Source organism: Alosa pseudoharengus, unplaced genomic scaffold (genome assembly GCF_046254945.1).
Source record: "Alosa pseudoharengus isolate Yale_2024_CS ecotype anadromous, Long Island Sound unplaced genomic scaffold, YU_APseudo_1.1 YU_APseudo_1.1_scf_4, whole genome shotgun sequence".
Classification (NCBI taxonomy): Eukaryota; Metazoa; Chordata; class Actinopteri; order Clupeiformes; family Clupeidae; genus Alosa; species Alosa pseudoharengus.
The window spans coordinates 42,573,033-42,591,675 of NW_027468774.1; the positions used below are offsets into that span (position 1 = coordinate 42,573,033).

At 40.3% G+C, this 18,643-nt stretch overlaps 1 protein-coding gene across 1 annotated transcript; it reads right to left on the reverse strand.

Moving 5' to 3' along the window:
- Window positions 1-6,556: 6,556 nt before the first annotated feature.
- LOC143102947 (uncharacterized) lies at window positions 6,557-18,541 on the reverse strand. The gene is made up of 7 exons (XM_076266741.1): window positions 17,558-18,541; window positions 17,338-17,458; window positions 17,195-17,224; window positions 16,965-17,081; window positions 16,809-16,855; window positions 16,199-16,509; window positions 6,557-7,110 (listed from the first exon to the last, which is right to left on the reverse strand). The coding sequence occupies exons 1-7, from the start codon at window positions 17,740-17,742 to the stop codon at window positions 6,557-6,559; spliced, it is 1,365 nt and encodes a 454-aa protein (XP_076122856.1). The 5' UTR covers window positions 17,743-18,541.
- Window positions 18,542-18,643: the final 102 nt, after the last annotated feature.

Here is an 18,643-nt window from a genome sequence, read left to right on the forward strand (position 1 = left end):
AGAGAGGGTTTTACATCGCGATATGCTGCTGCCCTGTGGGTTTTTGCCTTTTAATACAGAGGGCCCTGATGAGGCTATTCTGGAGCAAAATCCCCCTGCTGCTGCTGTGGGTATGGTTGGTGAGGATGAAGTCTCTTTGGCGTGTTTGCTGGAGGTGAATGCTGAAAATGAAGCTCATGATGTGAGTTGTATATCGTTCCAAATTATCAACAAATTTAACTCTGTCCCCTGAGTGCGAGACCCCGTCACAAACCTCTCTGAACCCGGATGCACCCGAAGTTTCATCGGGGCAATTCCAAATGGCTGACTGTGAACCTATGTTTAGTCCAGTTTTACCACAGGGTAGGCCGCAGCGAAGACGAGTGCCCCCATCTTATCTAAGCGACTACCAGGTTGGCTCCCACGCTGGATGTAAACAACATTCTGTGAGCACTCAGTCTCATGATATAGGATATAGGTTTAGTATATGACTTTCTTGCTTCACTACAGAGCCAAATCTCTGGTTTATTGCAATGCCTTTTGAATTGAAATGACGAGGACGTCATATTTTAAGTGGGGGGAGGATGTAACCCACCCAAATATTTAAGTCAGAGTCCTTTGCCTATTTATTATAATTACATATGTATATGTCCATAGGTTAATATATTATATTACTATTACTGTTTCCTTTTTCTCCTATTTTCCTCTCTTTTTTCTACCTGGCACGAGAGATACAGTCTGTTCGTTATACTCACGTCACTTGTGGTATATAAGCTACTGCGCAGCCGTTGAAGTTAGTTCAACAAGAGTCAACACAGGGAGTAGGCAATAGCTCTGCTGTGCTTCGTACTGCTGTTCTTAAGATATATATGATATTATTCTCCAATCTTCTCGCCAGGTAGCATCTGAACTATTTTCCTTTCCTTTCTGTGTTTCTTAAGTTGGGTAAATCACAATGGAATAGGTAACTGGGAAAACGGACGTTGGAGGTAACCGCTCAATGTTATCGTTATTATGCTAGCCTACAGTCTAGCTAACCACAACAGTGTTGTTATTTTATTTATGAGAAATGTCTGCAATACTTTTGAATGTAACTCGTAAATAAGTTTAAGAGTAGTTTTATCATTTGTTTCATGTTTTGTTTTGGTTGTGTAATGTTACAGTTCGCCTCTGAACATTTTGTCAATGTTTAGTGTTTTCATCGTAATGAGTTCAACAACAGGGATTAGGCAATAACGTTAGCTCTGCTGTGCTTCGTACTGCTGTTCTTAAGATATATATGATGATGTGTCTGGGTAGCTAGATTGCTAAAGTGCCTAGTGCCCAACGACCGTCCTGATTTTCACCTGAGCCTGTGGGGAATCCAACGGCTCGTGTCTGCGGCTCGAGATCTACCTCTCAACCGCCTGTGCTGGAACGCCAGATTTCACCAAGGGCTTATGTCAGCGGCTCGAGCTTCTACCTCTCAACCGCTTATCCTGGATATCGCCAACGGTTTGTGTCTGTGGCTGTGACTCGAGCGCCTACCTCTCAACCGCCTGTCCTAGAACAAACTACACACAGAAACGCCCAAAACAGAACTTTGTAGAAAGACGGATCTAGTTCTACTCAGTGGCAGAACGCTACTGTTGAAATTCCAGCTGGTCAGCTGGACAAATAATTCCATTTTGCATAGCACTACACTGATTACAGTGCATGAAAATGCACTGTTCTGTTATCCGAACTCTTCTTCTTCTTATTAGAGTGCATGAAAATGCACTCTACTGTTATCCGAATTATTCTTAATATTATAAGAGTGCATGAAAATGCACTCTACTGTTATCCGATTTATTACAGTGCATGAAAATGCACTGTACTGTTCTTCCAACTTTTCTTATTATTATTATTACAGTGCATGAAAATGCACTGTACTGTTATTCCAAGGCTTTTTCTTCTTCTGATTATTACAGTGCATGAAAATGCACTGTACTGTTCTTCCTAGTCATCTTCTTATAGTGCATGAAAATGCACTATACTGTTCTTCCAAGGCTTCTTCTTATTCTTCTTCTTCTAACGCATTTAATGCAGCTTCAACCGTTTAACGTAGAAACTTCATTCAAACTTTGTTACGTAGGTCTTACTTAGGACAAGAGTGTAGTGCTGCCGCGATTAGTCGACTTATTCGACCTAATCGACCATGAAAATTAGTCGACGGCAATTTTTTTAGTCGAAGAGTCGTTTTACTATTGACCGCCTATTTATTTTTGGTCTCACACTGCTGTAATGTTATATTAACTCTATGTTATTAACTCTTGAAAAGTACAATGACTGTCTTTGGATGTTAAACAGGCTACTAAGACTTTGGCATGTTTTAAACCCCACTATGCACACAAGTGTTAACGCCAGCAGCAAAGCTGCGTGCCTGCCTGCTTTCAGCGCAATTAATTATTAGGCAGAGCTAAGTGGGGGGAGCTAAGCTAGTAGGTTACGCTAGTCCAGACTTTGACTAATATAATAGCCTATTGTGGAAATTGAAATAAATGAAGTGAAGTGTCTCACGTTGACAACGCAACGGCGTGTCATTACTGTAATTCATTCATACAAAAAAACGTTAAACCGAACATGCCGCCGCCCGTGATATCAACAATCAAGGTGCGCGTCATTTCCCATGGTCAATAAGTCACGACGCATATTTTGTTAGCGTTCAAGCCTACTGATAAAGTGAAGTAACCTATGTGGTAAGACGCGCAAAGTGCCTGTAGCCTACTTGTTTTGAACATGCTGATGTTAGGCTCATTTGCAAAGTCCTCAACTCCTGTCGCCTTTCAAAGTCCAGCGTTTGTCAAACTATGGGCCGCGCGGACCAGCACCGGCCGTAACGTGGACATTGCTGGTCCGGAGCCGCGGAGTGAAATTATTCCCGGGGCTTCGTCTGATAATTTGCTGCGCAATTGATCAAGGAACCGCGGACCGACAGAAAAAAAAAACAAACTTTTCTGCAATCAGTATGAATTACTTGCTAATTTGGTGTCATCAAACATAGAGGCATACAATTAAATGGTGGTATAAGCGTTCATTCAATGCGCGAGAGAAACTGAAACCACTTGATAACGTTGGTAGCAAATCTCCAATTCAACCTATTGGAAAGCTATTTAATTATGACACTACATTTAATAGAACAATGTGGATTTATGCAACTTCCATAAAAACAGAGCACAGACTATAATACACTATCTAGAGTATTGTATAGTCAAATTTGAATAACGTGGCCAAAAGCTTGTGGCATAATTAAATATGTAAATATTCTTTCCATTTGCCTACCAGTATATGATGCTTGCATGAGGGAAACATCCCAAAACGATGACACCCATATAATTGCTGTTTTGAGAAGTATTTATCATGCAACCATGCAAAAGCAATGGAACTATTCTAATTATATTTTACATTAGTAAAGCAGTCCTCTGATGTGCATGTTTTCAAACTTTTTGTGAACAATGTTAGCACTTTAAACACTGGCTGCTTTGAAGTGCATGTATAACAATATAGCATAACAATAATAATTGTGATGTGATATAATGATAATTTGATGGGGGGTGGGTTCATGTAGGTGGGCCCTATGACTCCAAAGTATGCCATGACCTCAGGTCAAAGAAGTTGTCTATGTCGATGGCAACACTGGCACACAAATAAAGTCTATCAAAGGTCTGACATTACTGTAGATCTGAAGGTAGCATTTTAAATGGGTGTTTTTTTTTAATACATAATGTTTTTGAACAGTTTACTTACAGTAATACAGCTTCTAACAAAAGTAGGGTGATATATATTTTACGTTTTCCCTTTAGTTGAGTTCAAAATAAAACGTACACAACAAAATAACAAACACTTGATTTAAAAAAAAAATTAGTCGAAAGATTAGGCGTTAGAAAATTAGTCGTTAGTGGCAGCACTACAAGAGTGCTATGTATTTTTCATCTTTGTAACTTTTATACTTTTTAAACTATTAATTAAAAACTATCAAAATTTCCCCATTGACTTAACATTAGATTATGACATCACAATACGGCCGTTAAGCAATTAGAATCCTATGGCAGGTGTTCTGCATCAACTGCCATTCTCAGGCTTTAAGCATATAAACTGGCCCTATTAAGACTACACATCCTGTTCAACTGCTTCCTCTGCCGAAAACTGTTTCAAAATAAAAGTCCTCACTACAATATTTCACTGTTAAACAATTTAACCCTTTAAACTACTGAACTTTTTAACTGTTCAGCCATTGTAACTGTTACTTGTCATCAACTATGACTCCTACCCACTGTAGCTAGTTAGCTAAGTTAGCTAAGTAACTTGGTTAGCATAGTTAGCATGTTAACATGCTAGTTAGCATTTTTAGCAAAACTGCTAAAAACGATTAGCTAAGTTAGCTAAGTCACATGGTTAGCATAGTTAGCATGCTAGCATGTTAGCATGATAGTTAGCATTTTTAGCAAAACTGCTAAAAATGATTAGCTAAGTTAGCTAAGTCACATGGTTAGCATAGTTAGCATGTTAGCATGCTAGTTAGCATTTTTAGCAAAACTGCTAAAAATGATTAACTAAGTTAGCTAAGTCACATGGGCCTTGTTCGAAAAGTTCACTCGTTCACTATATAGTGCACTATATAGTGAATCAGCCATTTTGTAGTGTTGTTCGAAATCCAACTGAAAATTTCGTTCACTACATTCGTCCCCTACAAAATCGTCGCGCGACATGCCTAAATGTAGGGTACAGAGGCTGTACACTACCTAGACCATAATGCATTGCGGGCCATCCCGATTCCCGCGAAACTCAAAACAGCCGTCTGTAGTCTGACAGCTGACCTGCAGCTGATATCGCCAGCCCAGCTGAGAAGATGGACGCTATGATCTACAAATGTAAGTGATGTTTTGTTGTTGGTGGTTAATATAATGTTACGATAATGAATCCATTCCCGTGTAATCAGTTGAGTCAGAATTTAGTCATCGCAATATATTTTCAATTAACGTTACGATTTGTTAACGTTACGTTAAGGCAAAGGACGTGTATGTTAACGTTAATGGTAGCCTAACACTACCTCAGTTCGTTTGACATTGACATAAGATTTTTGCATAACGTTAGCTGAAAATACTCTCTTAACCCCACATGTAATTGTAATGTCACAACAACTTTATCATCCTACAAGCTAACGTTAGTTATATTTTGAATTATTATTAAGAGTTTAGTTGACAACGGGATGAATGAACACGTAACACGTAACTTTGTAATGTTACAATGTAGGCTAGGTAGTGGGCTAACTTACTGGTTGAGGCAATGTAGGCTAACTTACAGGCATAGCAAGGGCTTGTCATTGCACTGGTGCTACAGAGATTGATAGTTTTGTAGCACAATCACTGAAACAAAGTGGCATTTAGAGCAAGGTAAACAAAGTTAGAGCCGTTAAGGAGATAACAACCTACATTTAAATATTTTAAATACATGACTATTCTGATTAATGAGATGTATTTGTGCTCAGGGACTGATGAGGACGTTGACCGCCTCATCAAGCTGAGGAAGAGTAAGGAGAGGCTCTTCTCTGGTAAAAGAAATGCTGCCCAGCATGGATGGGAGTAAGTTGTTGCAGTTGTTGTAAATAGAAACATGAAATACATAATTAAAACTACAAAAAGATAAGAATTTAACCAAGTGATATTCATGTGAAATGATAGTAAAAATGTTCTTGTAGGGTTATCCTGAAGGAGATGGGGCTGGAGGCAGTGGTCTCCCCTGCTAGGGCAGGGAAAAAGTGGGAGAACTTAAAGAAAAAATACAAAGTAAGTAGTTTGTGGCAATGCCAAGGTTTACATTTAAGAGTTTACAATTTTATAATTTTTCTCATTTTCTAAGCCTGATTTAACATTTAACCTGTATAAGGAAGACATGCATATGCTGACGGTAATGCAGTGGTTAAGGAGCTGGGCTAGCATTCAGTAGCCTGCAAAGTTGCAGGTTCAATTCCCTAACTGTGACCACATTGAATGTTGCAGGAGCTCAAAACCCCCCCCACAGGTGTGAGCACAGAGTCAGGGGAAACCACTGCAGGCACCTGGAAGTGGTACAGCCTGATGGATGAGGCGATGGGAGGAAAACCCTCCATCAGCCCCCCAGTCCTCATCACATCCGCAGGGGGTGACCACTTCAGTGAGTCTGCAGTGGCTTCCCCTGAGCCGAGAGGTGAGGAAGAAGAGGAGGGCGAGAAAGAGACCCAGAGGAAGAGGACAGGGAAGAGAAAGGTGGACCCTGTCCTGGACTTCCTCGAGAGGGATGCAGAGAGAGCGGAGGAGAGGGCCAGAAGGGACGAGGAGCGGGAGGGCAGGCTCCTCAGTATCCTGGAGAGGCTTGTGGAAAAGCTGTAATGTTGTTTGTATTTTACTATTATTTATTTTGTGTTTTATTTTTTAATTAATAAATTATTATCTTCAATTACATTTTCAGTATTATAATTGTTTTATGTTTTACTGTAGATTTTTATACATTGGCTTTGCATAAAGTAGAAACAGTGTTCCATACACTCAAAGCACATTGGGGTAAAAATATATGTTTTAATTTAGATGTAATCATGCCCTTCTGGAGCAACAGCCTGGATTTGACCCATCACAGCAGCTGCCAGTTGCCTCCTCACTTCCTCCCCACTAGGATCCAGCTGCTGTTGGTGAGGCTGATCCTGGTTGTCATCCCTCACTATGACCACCTCCTCCAAGGGCAAGTCGTCCAAATTCATAGCAATGTTGTGCATGATTGCACAACATGCTATCACCACTGGAGCAAAGGTGGGCTTCACCTCCAGGGCCTTGAAGAATATTGTCCTCCAACGCGTTTTTAAGATGCCAAAGGCCCGCTCAATTACAGAACGGCCCTTGGCGTGATGGTAATTAAACCGCCTTTCTATTGGTCTCACCACTGGTTCCCGGTATGGGGTGATCAGTGATGGTGTACAGGGGTACCCGCCGTCTCCAAGGAGAAGGTAACCCTGTGGTGGGTAAAGTCTGTCCGCAAAAATAGGGCTGTTCCTGTACACACGGGCATCGTGGACTGACCCTGGGTAGCCAACACAAATGTCCAGGAACAGCCCCTTGTGGTTGCACACAGCCTGCATCTGCACTGAAAAAAAAAGTTTTCTATTTAAATAACATGATTGGTCTTGTGATGGAGGCTTGATGCGAATTTGGCAGCCATCAATGCTTCCCACAACCTTTGAAAAGGCTGGGGAACGTGCCAGCTGCGCAAATCCAGCGCCGATGGTGTCCAGCTCCATGACATGGGGGAAGGAGATGATTCTTTGCTTGAGCCCAAGGATTTTACTTGACACCCTGTGGACTATATCATGTATAGTGCTGCGTGGCATGGCAAAGGCCCGTGACACCACTCTGTATGCTGTGGGACTGGCGAGCCAGAACAGAAATACTAGGACCTCTAGTTCAAGGCCCCAGCCAGAATACCGCCAGTCGTCAGTGCGCAAGAGCGCAATCAGCCTCATTATTGTTGGACGGCCAAGGCGAAAATCTTCCTTCAGGTCAGATGTCCCGTCCAAAAACATCTGTAGCAGGGGCATATGTTCATTTCTGACACAGTATCTTGCAGGCTCCGGCTGTAAAGGGCACCAAATAAAGTGTCACTACTAAACTACTAAGTGTGTTTTATTTTTGTAGTTTTTAAGTTGTCATAGTGAACTACTTAAACAAAAAGTAAGATGGTAATGTTTTATGTACAACACTTGAAATATAAAAGTTGTCGACACCTCATTGCATGGCAATTTAAAATATATTTGCTGCAAGCCAATTATGTGAAAGGTTACTTGGTTCCCCACGTCAAGAGGAGGATCATGAGAAATAAGTGAGAATTTCTGCAATATATTAGCCATATAAAATATTTGTTTTAACTTCTGAAAGGCAAAGTCTGTTAGTTGTGGGATAACACTTTACGAACACGTTTGCCTAACTGTTGTTCCTATGGCTCCACCTTGTGGATATTTTAAAAAGACGTGTACGCCTAACGTTATCGTTAAACAAACTTCACTGCAAGACAGATCCCTAACTCGTGAGATATTACTGTAACCGTAGCCTAATACTAACGTAACAGTTTTGTTTTTATCGGGTTTTTTTTTTTACAAATCAAACTCAGAATTGACAAAGGGTGTCGACAGACTTTCTATAAAAGAACAAGCAGTATTAAGCTATATTGAATGAAATCGTCCAGCCAAGAAGGGCGCTAGCATTAACAGTAACGCCGCTAGTAATAAATGTGATATTTACCCTTGCCATTTCATTGACATTATGTCTGGCGAGCAAAATACGGAGACGTCTCGCCCTTGCCGTGTTATTTCGCCTTCTTAACCTGAGCACCAACACTTTAACCAACAGAGTCACAACTAAGGCCTGAATCGGATCCATTTCTTAAACACTCGCTGTATTGATGTTAGCTCACGTTAGTCAAGACAAGACGCTATACATGCACGAGAGCGTATGGAAGTTTTAAAAACGTTTAACGGTTATATCATGTTATATAGTTGATAATATCTTTAGGATTACAAATGTGTAGCCATATTTTCGTAGGCAAATTCAGCAACGTAACTAACTAATGTAACCCCCATGTTGTGTTAGCCTAAATAAAGTTAGGATGTACACAGATCTCAGTTACACTGTTTTATTTCAATAATCAAATGTATACATATATATTCAAATATTATTTCAATGCAGCTGCTAAATCCCAGCCTTAATACTCATCCAGAAACAGCACCGTTGTTGTCCATGGCCTCACACATGTGTGTCAACTTGCATTTGCGTTTGTTTATGCGACCGAGATTGACGAAAATCCGGCGCATGAATATGTGGCAACAGCAACATCCCGAGTGTCCGAAATTAATAATCGACAGGTTCACTTGTTCCCTAGATAGCCCCCTATATAGTCCTCTATATAGCCAACACTATATAGTGAATGAGTGAGTGAGTGAACGAGTGAACTTTTCGAACAAGCCCATGGTTAGCATAGTTAGCATGTTAGCATGCTAGTTATCATTTTTAGCAAAACTGTTAAAAATGATTAGCTAAGTTAGCTAAGTAAAATGGTTAGCATGCTAACATGTTAGCATGCTAATTAGCATAGTTATCATAACTAATAAAAATGATTAGCTAGGTTAGCTAAGTCATATGGTTAGCATAGTTAACATTTTAACATTGTTAGCATGCTAGTTAGCATTTTTAGCAAAACTGCTAAAAATGATTAGCTAAGTTAGCTAAGTCACATGGTTAGCATAGTTAGCATGCTAACATGTTAGCATGCTAGTTCACATTTTTTACAAAACTGCTCAAAATGATTAGCTAAGTTAGCTAAGTCACATGGTTAGCATAGTTAGCATGCTAACATGTTAGCATGCTAGTTAACATTTTTAGCAAAACTGCTAAAAATGATCAGCTAAATTCGCTAAGTCACATGGTTAGCATAGTTAGCATGCTAGCATGTTAACATGCTAGTTAGCATTTTTAGCAAAACTGCTAAAAATGATTAGCTAAGTTAGCTAAGTCACATGGTTAACATAGTTAGCATGTTAACATGCTAGTTAACATTTTTAACAAAACTGCTAAAAATGATTAGCTAAGTTAGCTAAGTAACATGGTTAACATAGTTAGCATGTTAGTATTGCTAACATGCTAGTTAGCATAACTACTAAAGTTAAGTATTATCCACCTATTTAACCGTTCAATCATTCCAACTATATTAAACCTTATCTACCTAGCAACCAATATAGTTTGTTTTTACTCTGTATGATATTTTACATCATATTTTTTGCATTTTCATGCACTGTATTTCCTTCAGGAAATGCTTTTCTAGTTCTTATTCTTATTCTTCCGCTAACGCGTTTAATGCAGCTTCAACCATTTAACGTAGAAACTTCATTCAAACTTTGTTACGTAGGTCTTACTTGGGATAAGAGTGCTATGTATTTTTCATCTTTGTAACTTTTATACTTTTTAAACTATTAATTACTATCAATTATTGATAATAAACTATCAAAATTTCCCCATTGACTTAACATTGCCCTTTATGACATCACAGCAATTAGAATCCTATGGCAGGTGTTCAGGCCACCTGGATCAACTGCCAGTCTCAGGCTTTAAGCATACAAACTGGCCCTATTAAGACTACACATCCTGTTCAACTGCTTCCTCTGCCAAAAACTGTTTCAAAATAAAAGTCCTCACTACAATATTTCACTGTTAAACAATTTAACCCTTTAAACTACTGAACTTTTTAACTGTTCAGCCATTGTTACTGTTACTTGTCATCAACTATGACTCCTACCCACTGTAGCTAGTTAGCTAAGTTCACTAAGTAACATGGTTAGCATAGTTAGCATGCTAACATGTTAGCATGATAGTTAGCATTTTTAGCAAACTGCTAAAAATGATTAGCTAAGTTAGCTAAGTAACATGGTTAGCATTGTTAGCATGCTAGCATGTTAACATGCTAGTTAGCATAGTTAGCATAACTGTTAAAAATGATTAGCTAGGTTAGCTAAGTAACATGGTTAGCATAGTTAGCATGTTAACATGTTAGTTAGCACAGTTAGCATAACTACTAAAAATGATTAGCTAGGTTAGCTAAGTCACATGGTTAGCATAGTTAGCATTTTAACATTGTTAGCCTGCTAGTTAGCATAGTAACATGGTTAACATTATTATCTTTGTTAACATAGTTAGCATAACTGCTAGCAAACATTAGAGCCATTCCAACTGTTAGTTATCGTCAACTATCTACCTAAATAATTTAACCATTTCAATTATCAACCTATTTAACTGTTCAGTCATTCCAACTATATTAAACCTTATCTACCAAGCAAATAATTCAACCATATAAACTCATCATATTTTTGCATTTTCATGCACTATATTTCCTTCAGGAAATGCTTTTCTAGTTATTATTATTCTTCCCACCAAATTTCTGCGTCTAATTCAGCTTCAACCGTTTAACGTAGAAACTTCGTTCAAACTTTGTAACGTAGGTCTTGAAAAGGACACTTGAGGAATGTATTTTTCACTTTTGTAAACTTTATACTTTTTGAGATATTAACAAAAAACAAGCTTATTTTTCCCCATAGACTTTTCATTAGCACTATGACATCACAATGGACTAATTAACTTGATTTGCACCTGTATCAACTTCCAGCTGCTCAACTAGCCAACTCTCTGTGTCTCTCCATTCTACAAGGATATAAGGCACATTCCATCCAACTTTCTATCCATTCATCTTCTTCAAACCATTCACTCATCCACCCATTAAACTATACATCAACATCCATTAAACAATCTGCCTATCAACATCCATTCAACGTTCTGTCTATCAACATCCATTACACTATCTACATTCAACTTTTAAACTATATACTCTGTCTCAGGCTTTAAGCATACAATCTGGCTCTCTTAGGACTACTATTTCCTCTGCCCACAACTGTTTCAAAATACATGTTCTCACTACAATAATTCACTATTAAATAATTTAACTATTTAAACTACTCAACTATTTAACTGTTCAGCCATTTCAACTGTCAGTTGTTATCAACTGACTCCTGCCAACTGTTTCCAAATAAAAGTTTGTTTGGCATTTTATGTTAATATACAGTATGTTTATATTTTCTTGCACTGGTAATTTCCTCGAAATTACATTTTCTTGTTTAATTTAGTATTACTCACATGTTGTTTATATAAGCTGTATATATTTTGTTTTATATAATTTGTTTATTTATTTTAATGGCCATATTTATAAGTTATTTTATTTATTCTTATTAATCTATTCATTATTTTCTTTATCTACCTGGATAAATTATATTTTAATATTACCCTATATACTCTCTCTCTTCTTAATAAATTCTATATTTTCTTACACCTTGAAACCAGATATATTATCCAATTTATTTGTTTATTATTCAAATAAATTGAAAGACCCTGTAAATTCCTCCCTCTCTGTGAAATCTAAGTCTTACACAGGAAGGGTTACAGAAACTGGCGCCCGAACATAGGACTTATAGTAATATATTTGGTTTCACTGTTCTTTTCCCTTCTCATTGCTATATATTTTTCTTTACTCTTTTCTTTTACATTTTCTTCAACCCAATAAAATACAAAATAGTATAGCAGCTTTACATCATACAGTGTCAAGGGCCTTTTCAATTCAATACACTTTTTTTTACAACTTCCTCTGAAACAGAAAAAAGGGCAATGCTCCTACCCGTGAGCATAACATTAAGCCTACAATGCGTGCACTGGCAATGTCAGACATCATATTCTCTGTAAATATCAGTGTAGCATCAAAATCATCTTGATTGAGTGTATTTTTTAGTGCGTTTTTAGACCTATAGTTTGGTTACTTGGTCCGCAGCAGGCAATACATTTTAATGTCGCAAACAAACTTTGGTCCGGTTTGGTTTCACACACGCATTGTTTACTAGGCTGACCACCTGCGTGGGAATTGAGCGGACAGCTCCCTCTGGTGTTTATTCCGGCTATTTCGAGCTACTTTGTTGTAGGCTACACATTGGAGTGACAGTTTTGCTGGGCGATCTTGGCTCATTGTTTGCATCTGTGACTTTGGGCTCTATTTTGCACACTGGCGCATGGCGTAAAACTCGTTTTCCACCCGGCGCGAAGTTTAATTCCTTATTTTGCACGTTTATTTTTTAAACAATGCGCCCAGGGGTGTGGCAATTAACAACTTAGGGAGTGACCTGGCGCATTGTCTAAAAATCGCTATTGTAGCGTCGGCGCATAAAGACTGTGTTAGCGTTCTCCAGCGAAAGGCATGCTGGGACACGAGGGTAAACAATCGGGGGGTTTATGTCGTTATTCCCCTAAGTTAGAAGTGTAAAGTTGGTGTTTTTATCGTAACCTGTTTCCCTTTTTAGTTATCCCTCATGTGTGTTCCTTTTCGTGTGGGGGGCTGGACCTCCCCTGTTGGTGTAGTATGTGTGTTTCCTTGACCTGCCCTGTGTGTATTGTAATCTGTGTCTGAGTCCCTGCCCTCATCGTGAGCCAATAAAGCTGCCATTGAACAACGTTGGTGTCGTGTGCATTAAACGTTACATTGGTGTCAGAAGCGACTTTCGAACATGGCCTCCGCCCAGCGAGAGAAGCGGGGAGCGGAAGACCATACCACTGGGTGGAGGCCCACGCAAGAGGATCCAGGGAGAGCCCTTGTAAGGGCTACTAAAAAGCTCGGGGCCTTCTATCGCGACAGCCGACGGAGGAGAGGAGCTATCGTCTGGAGCTGCCTGCGGCCATGGGAGAAGTTCTTGCCGGAAAAGAGGCCTGAAGAAGCGTTCGCGGAGAAGACGACGCTGGCCTGGGCGCTGACTCCGCTGCGAGCCGCGACGCGTGAGCAGAGCCGAGGGAGTGCGTCGAGGAAGAGGTTCCTAGACGATGGACGGTTGGCGGAGCCGCTGAGGGCAGCGAACTCACGACGGTGGGGCAGCTTCGTCGGAAAGGCCCTCTAGAGTGTGACTGTTTTTGTGTGTTTTAACTTTTGGGTGCGTGTGAGGGGCACCGTGCAGTGCTAGGCGCTAGTTCTAGTTGCCCTGTTGGCCGGCGCCTTTAAAAAAAAAAAAAAAAAAAAGTTTGTTGTGTGGAGTTCGATAGCACGACCATCTCGGGGGTCGTGCCTTCGCCGAGGCCGCGAAGGAGTGGAACGGGCCGGGAACAGAGCAGTGCGGCTCTGCGAGATGGCAACACGAGGAGGGACGCCGAAGACGGTAGCTGCAGCGGGAGAGCTCAGCGCGGTCCGGTTGCTGTGGAGTCGGTGCCTGTCTGTCCTGGTCGGCGACTCGACGGAGCGGAGTGGCGTTGGCGCAGCTTCATCTGGCCCCCCTCGAACCCCGGTGCTTGGTACAGTGTCGACGGTTGTAAGGCCACCTAGGGCCCCGTCTGGAGAGGAGGAGTGCCGTGGTGACACGCCGCGGAAAGGGCAGCCTGAGGGCGGCTGCTGACGAGCGGGTCGGCCACGTGGCTGCTAGCACGCCCGAACTGGATTGCTAGCAGCGTGGCGCCCCGTTGAGTGAGCTCCTGCGGCGCGTGCACCCCACGTGAGTTGGCGGTACTGTCGCACTGGACTGAGTGGCGGGCGACGCGCGCCGACGCTAGCATGTGGCTACCTCGTGGTCGTTGCCGAGGACGGCAACGGCTTGTTGGGGGAGCTATGTAGCGTCGGCGCATAAAGACTGTGTTAGCGTTCTCCAGCGAAAGGCATGCTGGGACACGAGGGTGAACAATCGGGGGGTTTATGTCGTTATTCCCCTAAGTTAGAAGTGTAAAGTTGGTGTTTTTATCGTAACCTGTTTCCCTTTTTAGTTATCCCTCGTGTGTTCCTTTTCGTGTGGGGGGCTGGACCTCCCCTGTTGGTGTAGTATGTGTGTTTCCTTGACCTGCCCTGTGTGTATTGTAATCTGTGTCTGAGTCCCTGCCCTCGTTCGTGAGCCAATAAAGCTGCCATTGAACAACGTTGGTGTCGTGTGCATTAAACGTTACACTATTTTACACCTGGTCAAAAGTCTTTGCGCCGTTAAAGGGAATGACATGTCATTCTCATTGGTTTAAATCAGTGATTCTCAACCTTTTTTGAGCAAACGCCCCCCTGACCTTACATTGATCCTCTGGCGCGCCCCCCCCCCCCCCCCTCCACACACACAATTAAAAACAAACAAAAAAAATCAGCTATAGGCCACCTACACTCATGCTATATTGCTTAAATAAAAAAACGAGCCCAATGTCCCTAAGCAGATTTAGCCCACTGTTAGAAGCAATAGGAGACTGGTTGGTAAATGGGAGGCAAAAAAAACACTACCACATCAGCATTGGTTGTAATGATTTTTTTTAAAAATCAATAGGAACATTAAATGTAGGCAACAAGACGTGTGATTTTATCATGGACAAAAATCAAGTGCACATCACGTGAACAACATATGCACCGTAACAATCCAACGGATTAGCAACGGTCTTTTCGTGGAGACTAGGCTACGCTCAGAGCAGCTGCAGAACAACAGCGAGGAGATGACGATAGCTGGGGCTGGGGAACGTGAGTCCGGGCGTGTGCAGCATAGACATGGTGTGCAGGCCCGAACTGCACTGTATGACCACTGAGCATAGGTAAACAGTAAAATGTAGCTGGGACAGTAGAGGGGTTAGAAACCCATGAATGAAAATAGCCTATTTATTTCAGGTAGCCTATTTTGCACCAAAAAAGTTTATTGAAAGTTTAAAAAAGAAAAAACCTCTCACGTTCCCAGCGCCCCCCTAGGTAGTACGAACGCCCCCCAGAGAAACCCTAGTTTAAATGATGTTATACGCCCCAAACACACCCATGACTGATTGAAAAACCTAGGAACACCTTGTTGCGCCATGCGCTTGACGTTTGATAACGAAAACCCTCCCAATGTGGACTGGACACATCCTACTAAATTTGAATAGGCTTTTGACTAGTGACGATGGGCTTTTGACTGTCATGATAGGGCCCCTCTGGCCAATTGTTGAGTTTGGAAACGAGTCGTGACTGGAACTAGAAACTAATATGATTTACTCAGCCGACCATACAGTATGAAACCTTGTTTGTATCTCCTCATGCATCCACATTTATCCATGTTTCACGTTATTGCCAATCGCGCATGCTATTTATTTAGGAAGTGAATAAAGGTATGAAATGTAGGCCTAATTTGCAACGATCCAGTGATTTTAACTCCCATAATTTACTACAACTAGTAAGTAAAGGCTCAAATGCACTTGAGTTCGATTAAAACGAACTAAAGGCGTGAAAATCAATGTATTTAATTATTATTATTTTTTTTTATTTGAAAGTAATCCAAAAGTATTCGGATTACGTTACATTATTTTTGTAATCCAATGCATTAGGCTGTTACAAAATTGATTTATGATTGCAAAAATTGCCGTGTAGTCTGTACTCAGTAATGGATTATATTTCAAAGTAATCTGACCCAACACTAATTGTTGCTTAGACGAGCCACTTTGCCTCCCATTTACCAAGATTGTACACAGACACTTGCACTGTTTTTGAAGCAAGCCCATACACTAGACGGCAAGGAGAATGAGAGGTAAGTTTTGCTGAATTTGACAAAAGTATAGGATAATAATGCATTAAAACCAAGGATGGCACCTTTAACCTTGTTGCCAGACAAAACACACATGTTTTTTACCCTCAATAGATTTGGAGAGTTCTAAGTCAGATCCAAGCAGCTCATGGCACAGCTGCTCCACCACCTCCCAGGCATCCACGCGGTTTTGGTCTAGACGAGTAAGGTGCTCTGCCACCAGTGCCCTCTCCTGCTCCTCTAGTTTCTGACCCAAGGCCTCGTCTACTTGCCCTCTACTGACCTCTACCTGATCTCTCAGGACCTCAACTGAAGCCCTGGGTTCACTCTCCAGTCGAGACACAGATCCCTCTCTCAGTATGGCTGTTGTGAGGGTGGGGAATGTGGGGAACGTGGGGACTGGGGGTTGTGCAAGTCTACGTAAGACAGGATGGAGACATGTTAATGAAATACAAAGTTGTTTTGTGTTTTTGTTTACTAATTCACTAAAAACAGATGCATATCCAAAGTGACTTACAACTACAACAATAAACCTTATTAGCATTAAAATTAACTGTTTTAATTTAAATAAATCATAACCACGGACTAATAATAAAAACAATAATAACAATTACAATAACTATAAATATTTGCATGAAAGATACTCTGATTATGCTTCTTTGATCATAAAAAGAATATTCAACTGTTCATTGTTGACATCAATCTGTGATCTTACACTCTGAAACAGGGATCTCCCTGAAGAAGTTGCAGCTGCAATCCGATCTGTATTTGAACCATTTTATATGTTAATCCCACAATTTTAACGGACCTATATATAAATTACATACAAAAATGTAAAAATTATGGAAAACATAGATATGTTCTTTCTAACCTTAAGAAATGAGTTGTCTAACTTGCTGTGCTTGCCCATGTATCCCTCCAGGAGGCAGTGTCGAGTCACATAACCACAGCCAATAACCTCAACAAGATTTAAGTCTACATAGCCAACCTAGTATTATGAGGAAAAAAAGAGTGACAAGTACTAACGTAGGGACACAAAAATAAATTATCAAATATCTGATCAGATTCTGCTAAATGTGTAGACTTTCTTAACTTTTTCACCTTCTTGTAAGATCTTCCTCCTTTTCTGTCCTGCAAGAAAGAACAGACAATATAAAGAAAGAACTGTAGATTTAGTAGACTTTAAGTAATTTACTACTTAGTAATTATAAAACACTAACAAATGGGTAATTGCAGCATCTGACCTTACGGACTGAAACTCTACATATGCAGTTGCCGAGGACCCCCGTTGATACGTTGACAGTAGCTCCACATTCAAACACAATCTCCTTCCTCCATCGAACAGTGTTGTTAAACACTTCATTACTGCAGGCAATATAAATACCAAAAGCATCGTCATTTCCCACTGACATCTCCCACTTTACATCATTAATTCTGAATATGGCTGAATCCACCTTCTCTCACCTCTCTGTCACCTCCTTAAAGCTGCCGTCAAGCAAGCGAACCTTACAAAAAAGCCATCCAGTGACTTGTGGTACATTTGCTAGCTCATCCAGAAACAAGGAGACAGAGAAACTATGTGTGCAAAGCTGTTTCCTCACAAAGGCATGAGCTTGTGAGAGTGTCGATGCCCATCTTCTATGGTCCATCTGGCTTTAATGTGTGTTAAATGATCCAGTCTGTAAGTATTTTTTTGTCATGGTCAGTGCTACTGACTGAATCATCAGAAAAAATCTCTATCTACATAGCTTTGTGACATCATACAGTTCTAAAAACAAATGCATCATGAGGTGATGCTATGAAAGATTTAAAAATGCTGTATTTTTTACAGTGCAATGTTGAGGTAGCACATTCTTATTAAGCTTCCTATAATGAACACACTATTTGTGCTAGAATAAAATACAAAAAAAGTTTGCAGGACCAGTATGATCAATCAGAAGAGAACTTTAAACGCCTCAAAAATAGCAGTAGATTTTAAGGACTAAATGCTCCAGTTAATATATGTGATCAGCCTGTGATTAGCGCAATTTCTTGGATCATATATCTGCATTTTGAAATGGGGAAATAAACACAACTCACACCACTAATCAAGAAGGCACAACAAAGACTTTACATCCTTAGGGAACTGAAGAAGTTTTATGTGAGCAAACATATGTTGGTGAATTTCTATAGAGCCATCATAGCTTAGGTAGGTCATAGGTATGGGAACTCAGATAGTCGCACCAAAAGGAAATTAGAGGGGGTTGTCACCAAAGCCTCCGACATAATTGAATATATTTTCAAGATGAATTCAAACTATTAATTTCATTCTGATATGCGAGGCAAGATAATACCATTTAGAGTAGCTGTGACTACCTAAAAACATTACCTACATTACCAGAAGATACTATGTGACTTTTTTGTAAATCGCTTTGGACAAATGTGTCTGCTAAATTCCATAACCATAACCATATTAAACACATTTCCTTATGTCCGATTACGTACTTTAATGTGTGATTGTGTGATAGTTTAAAAAATGACAGAATTATTAGAATAAAAAAAATCTAATTT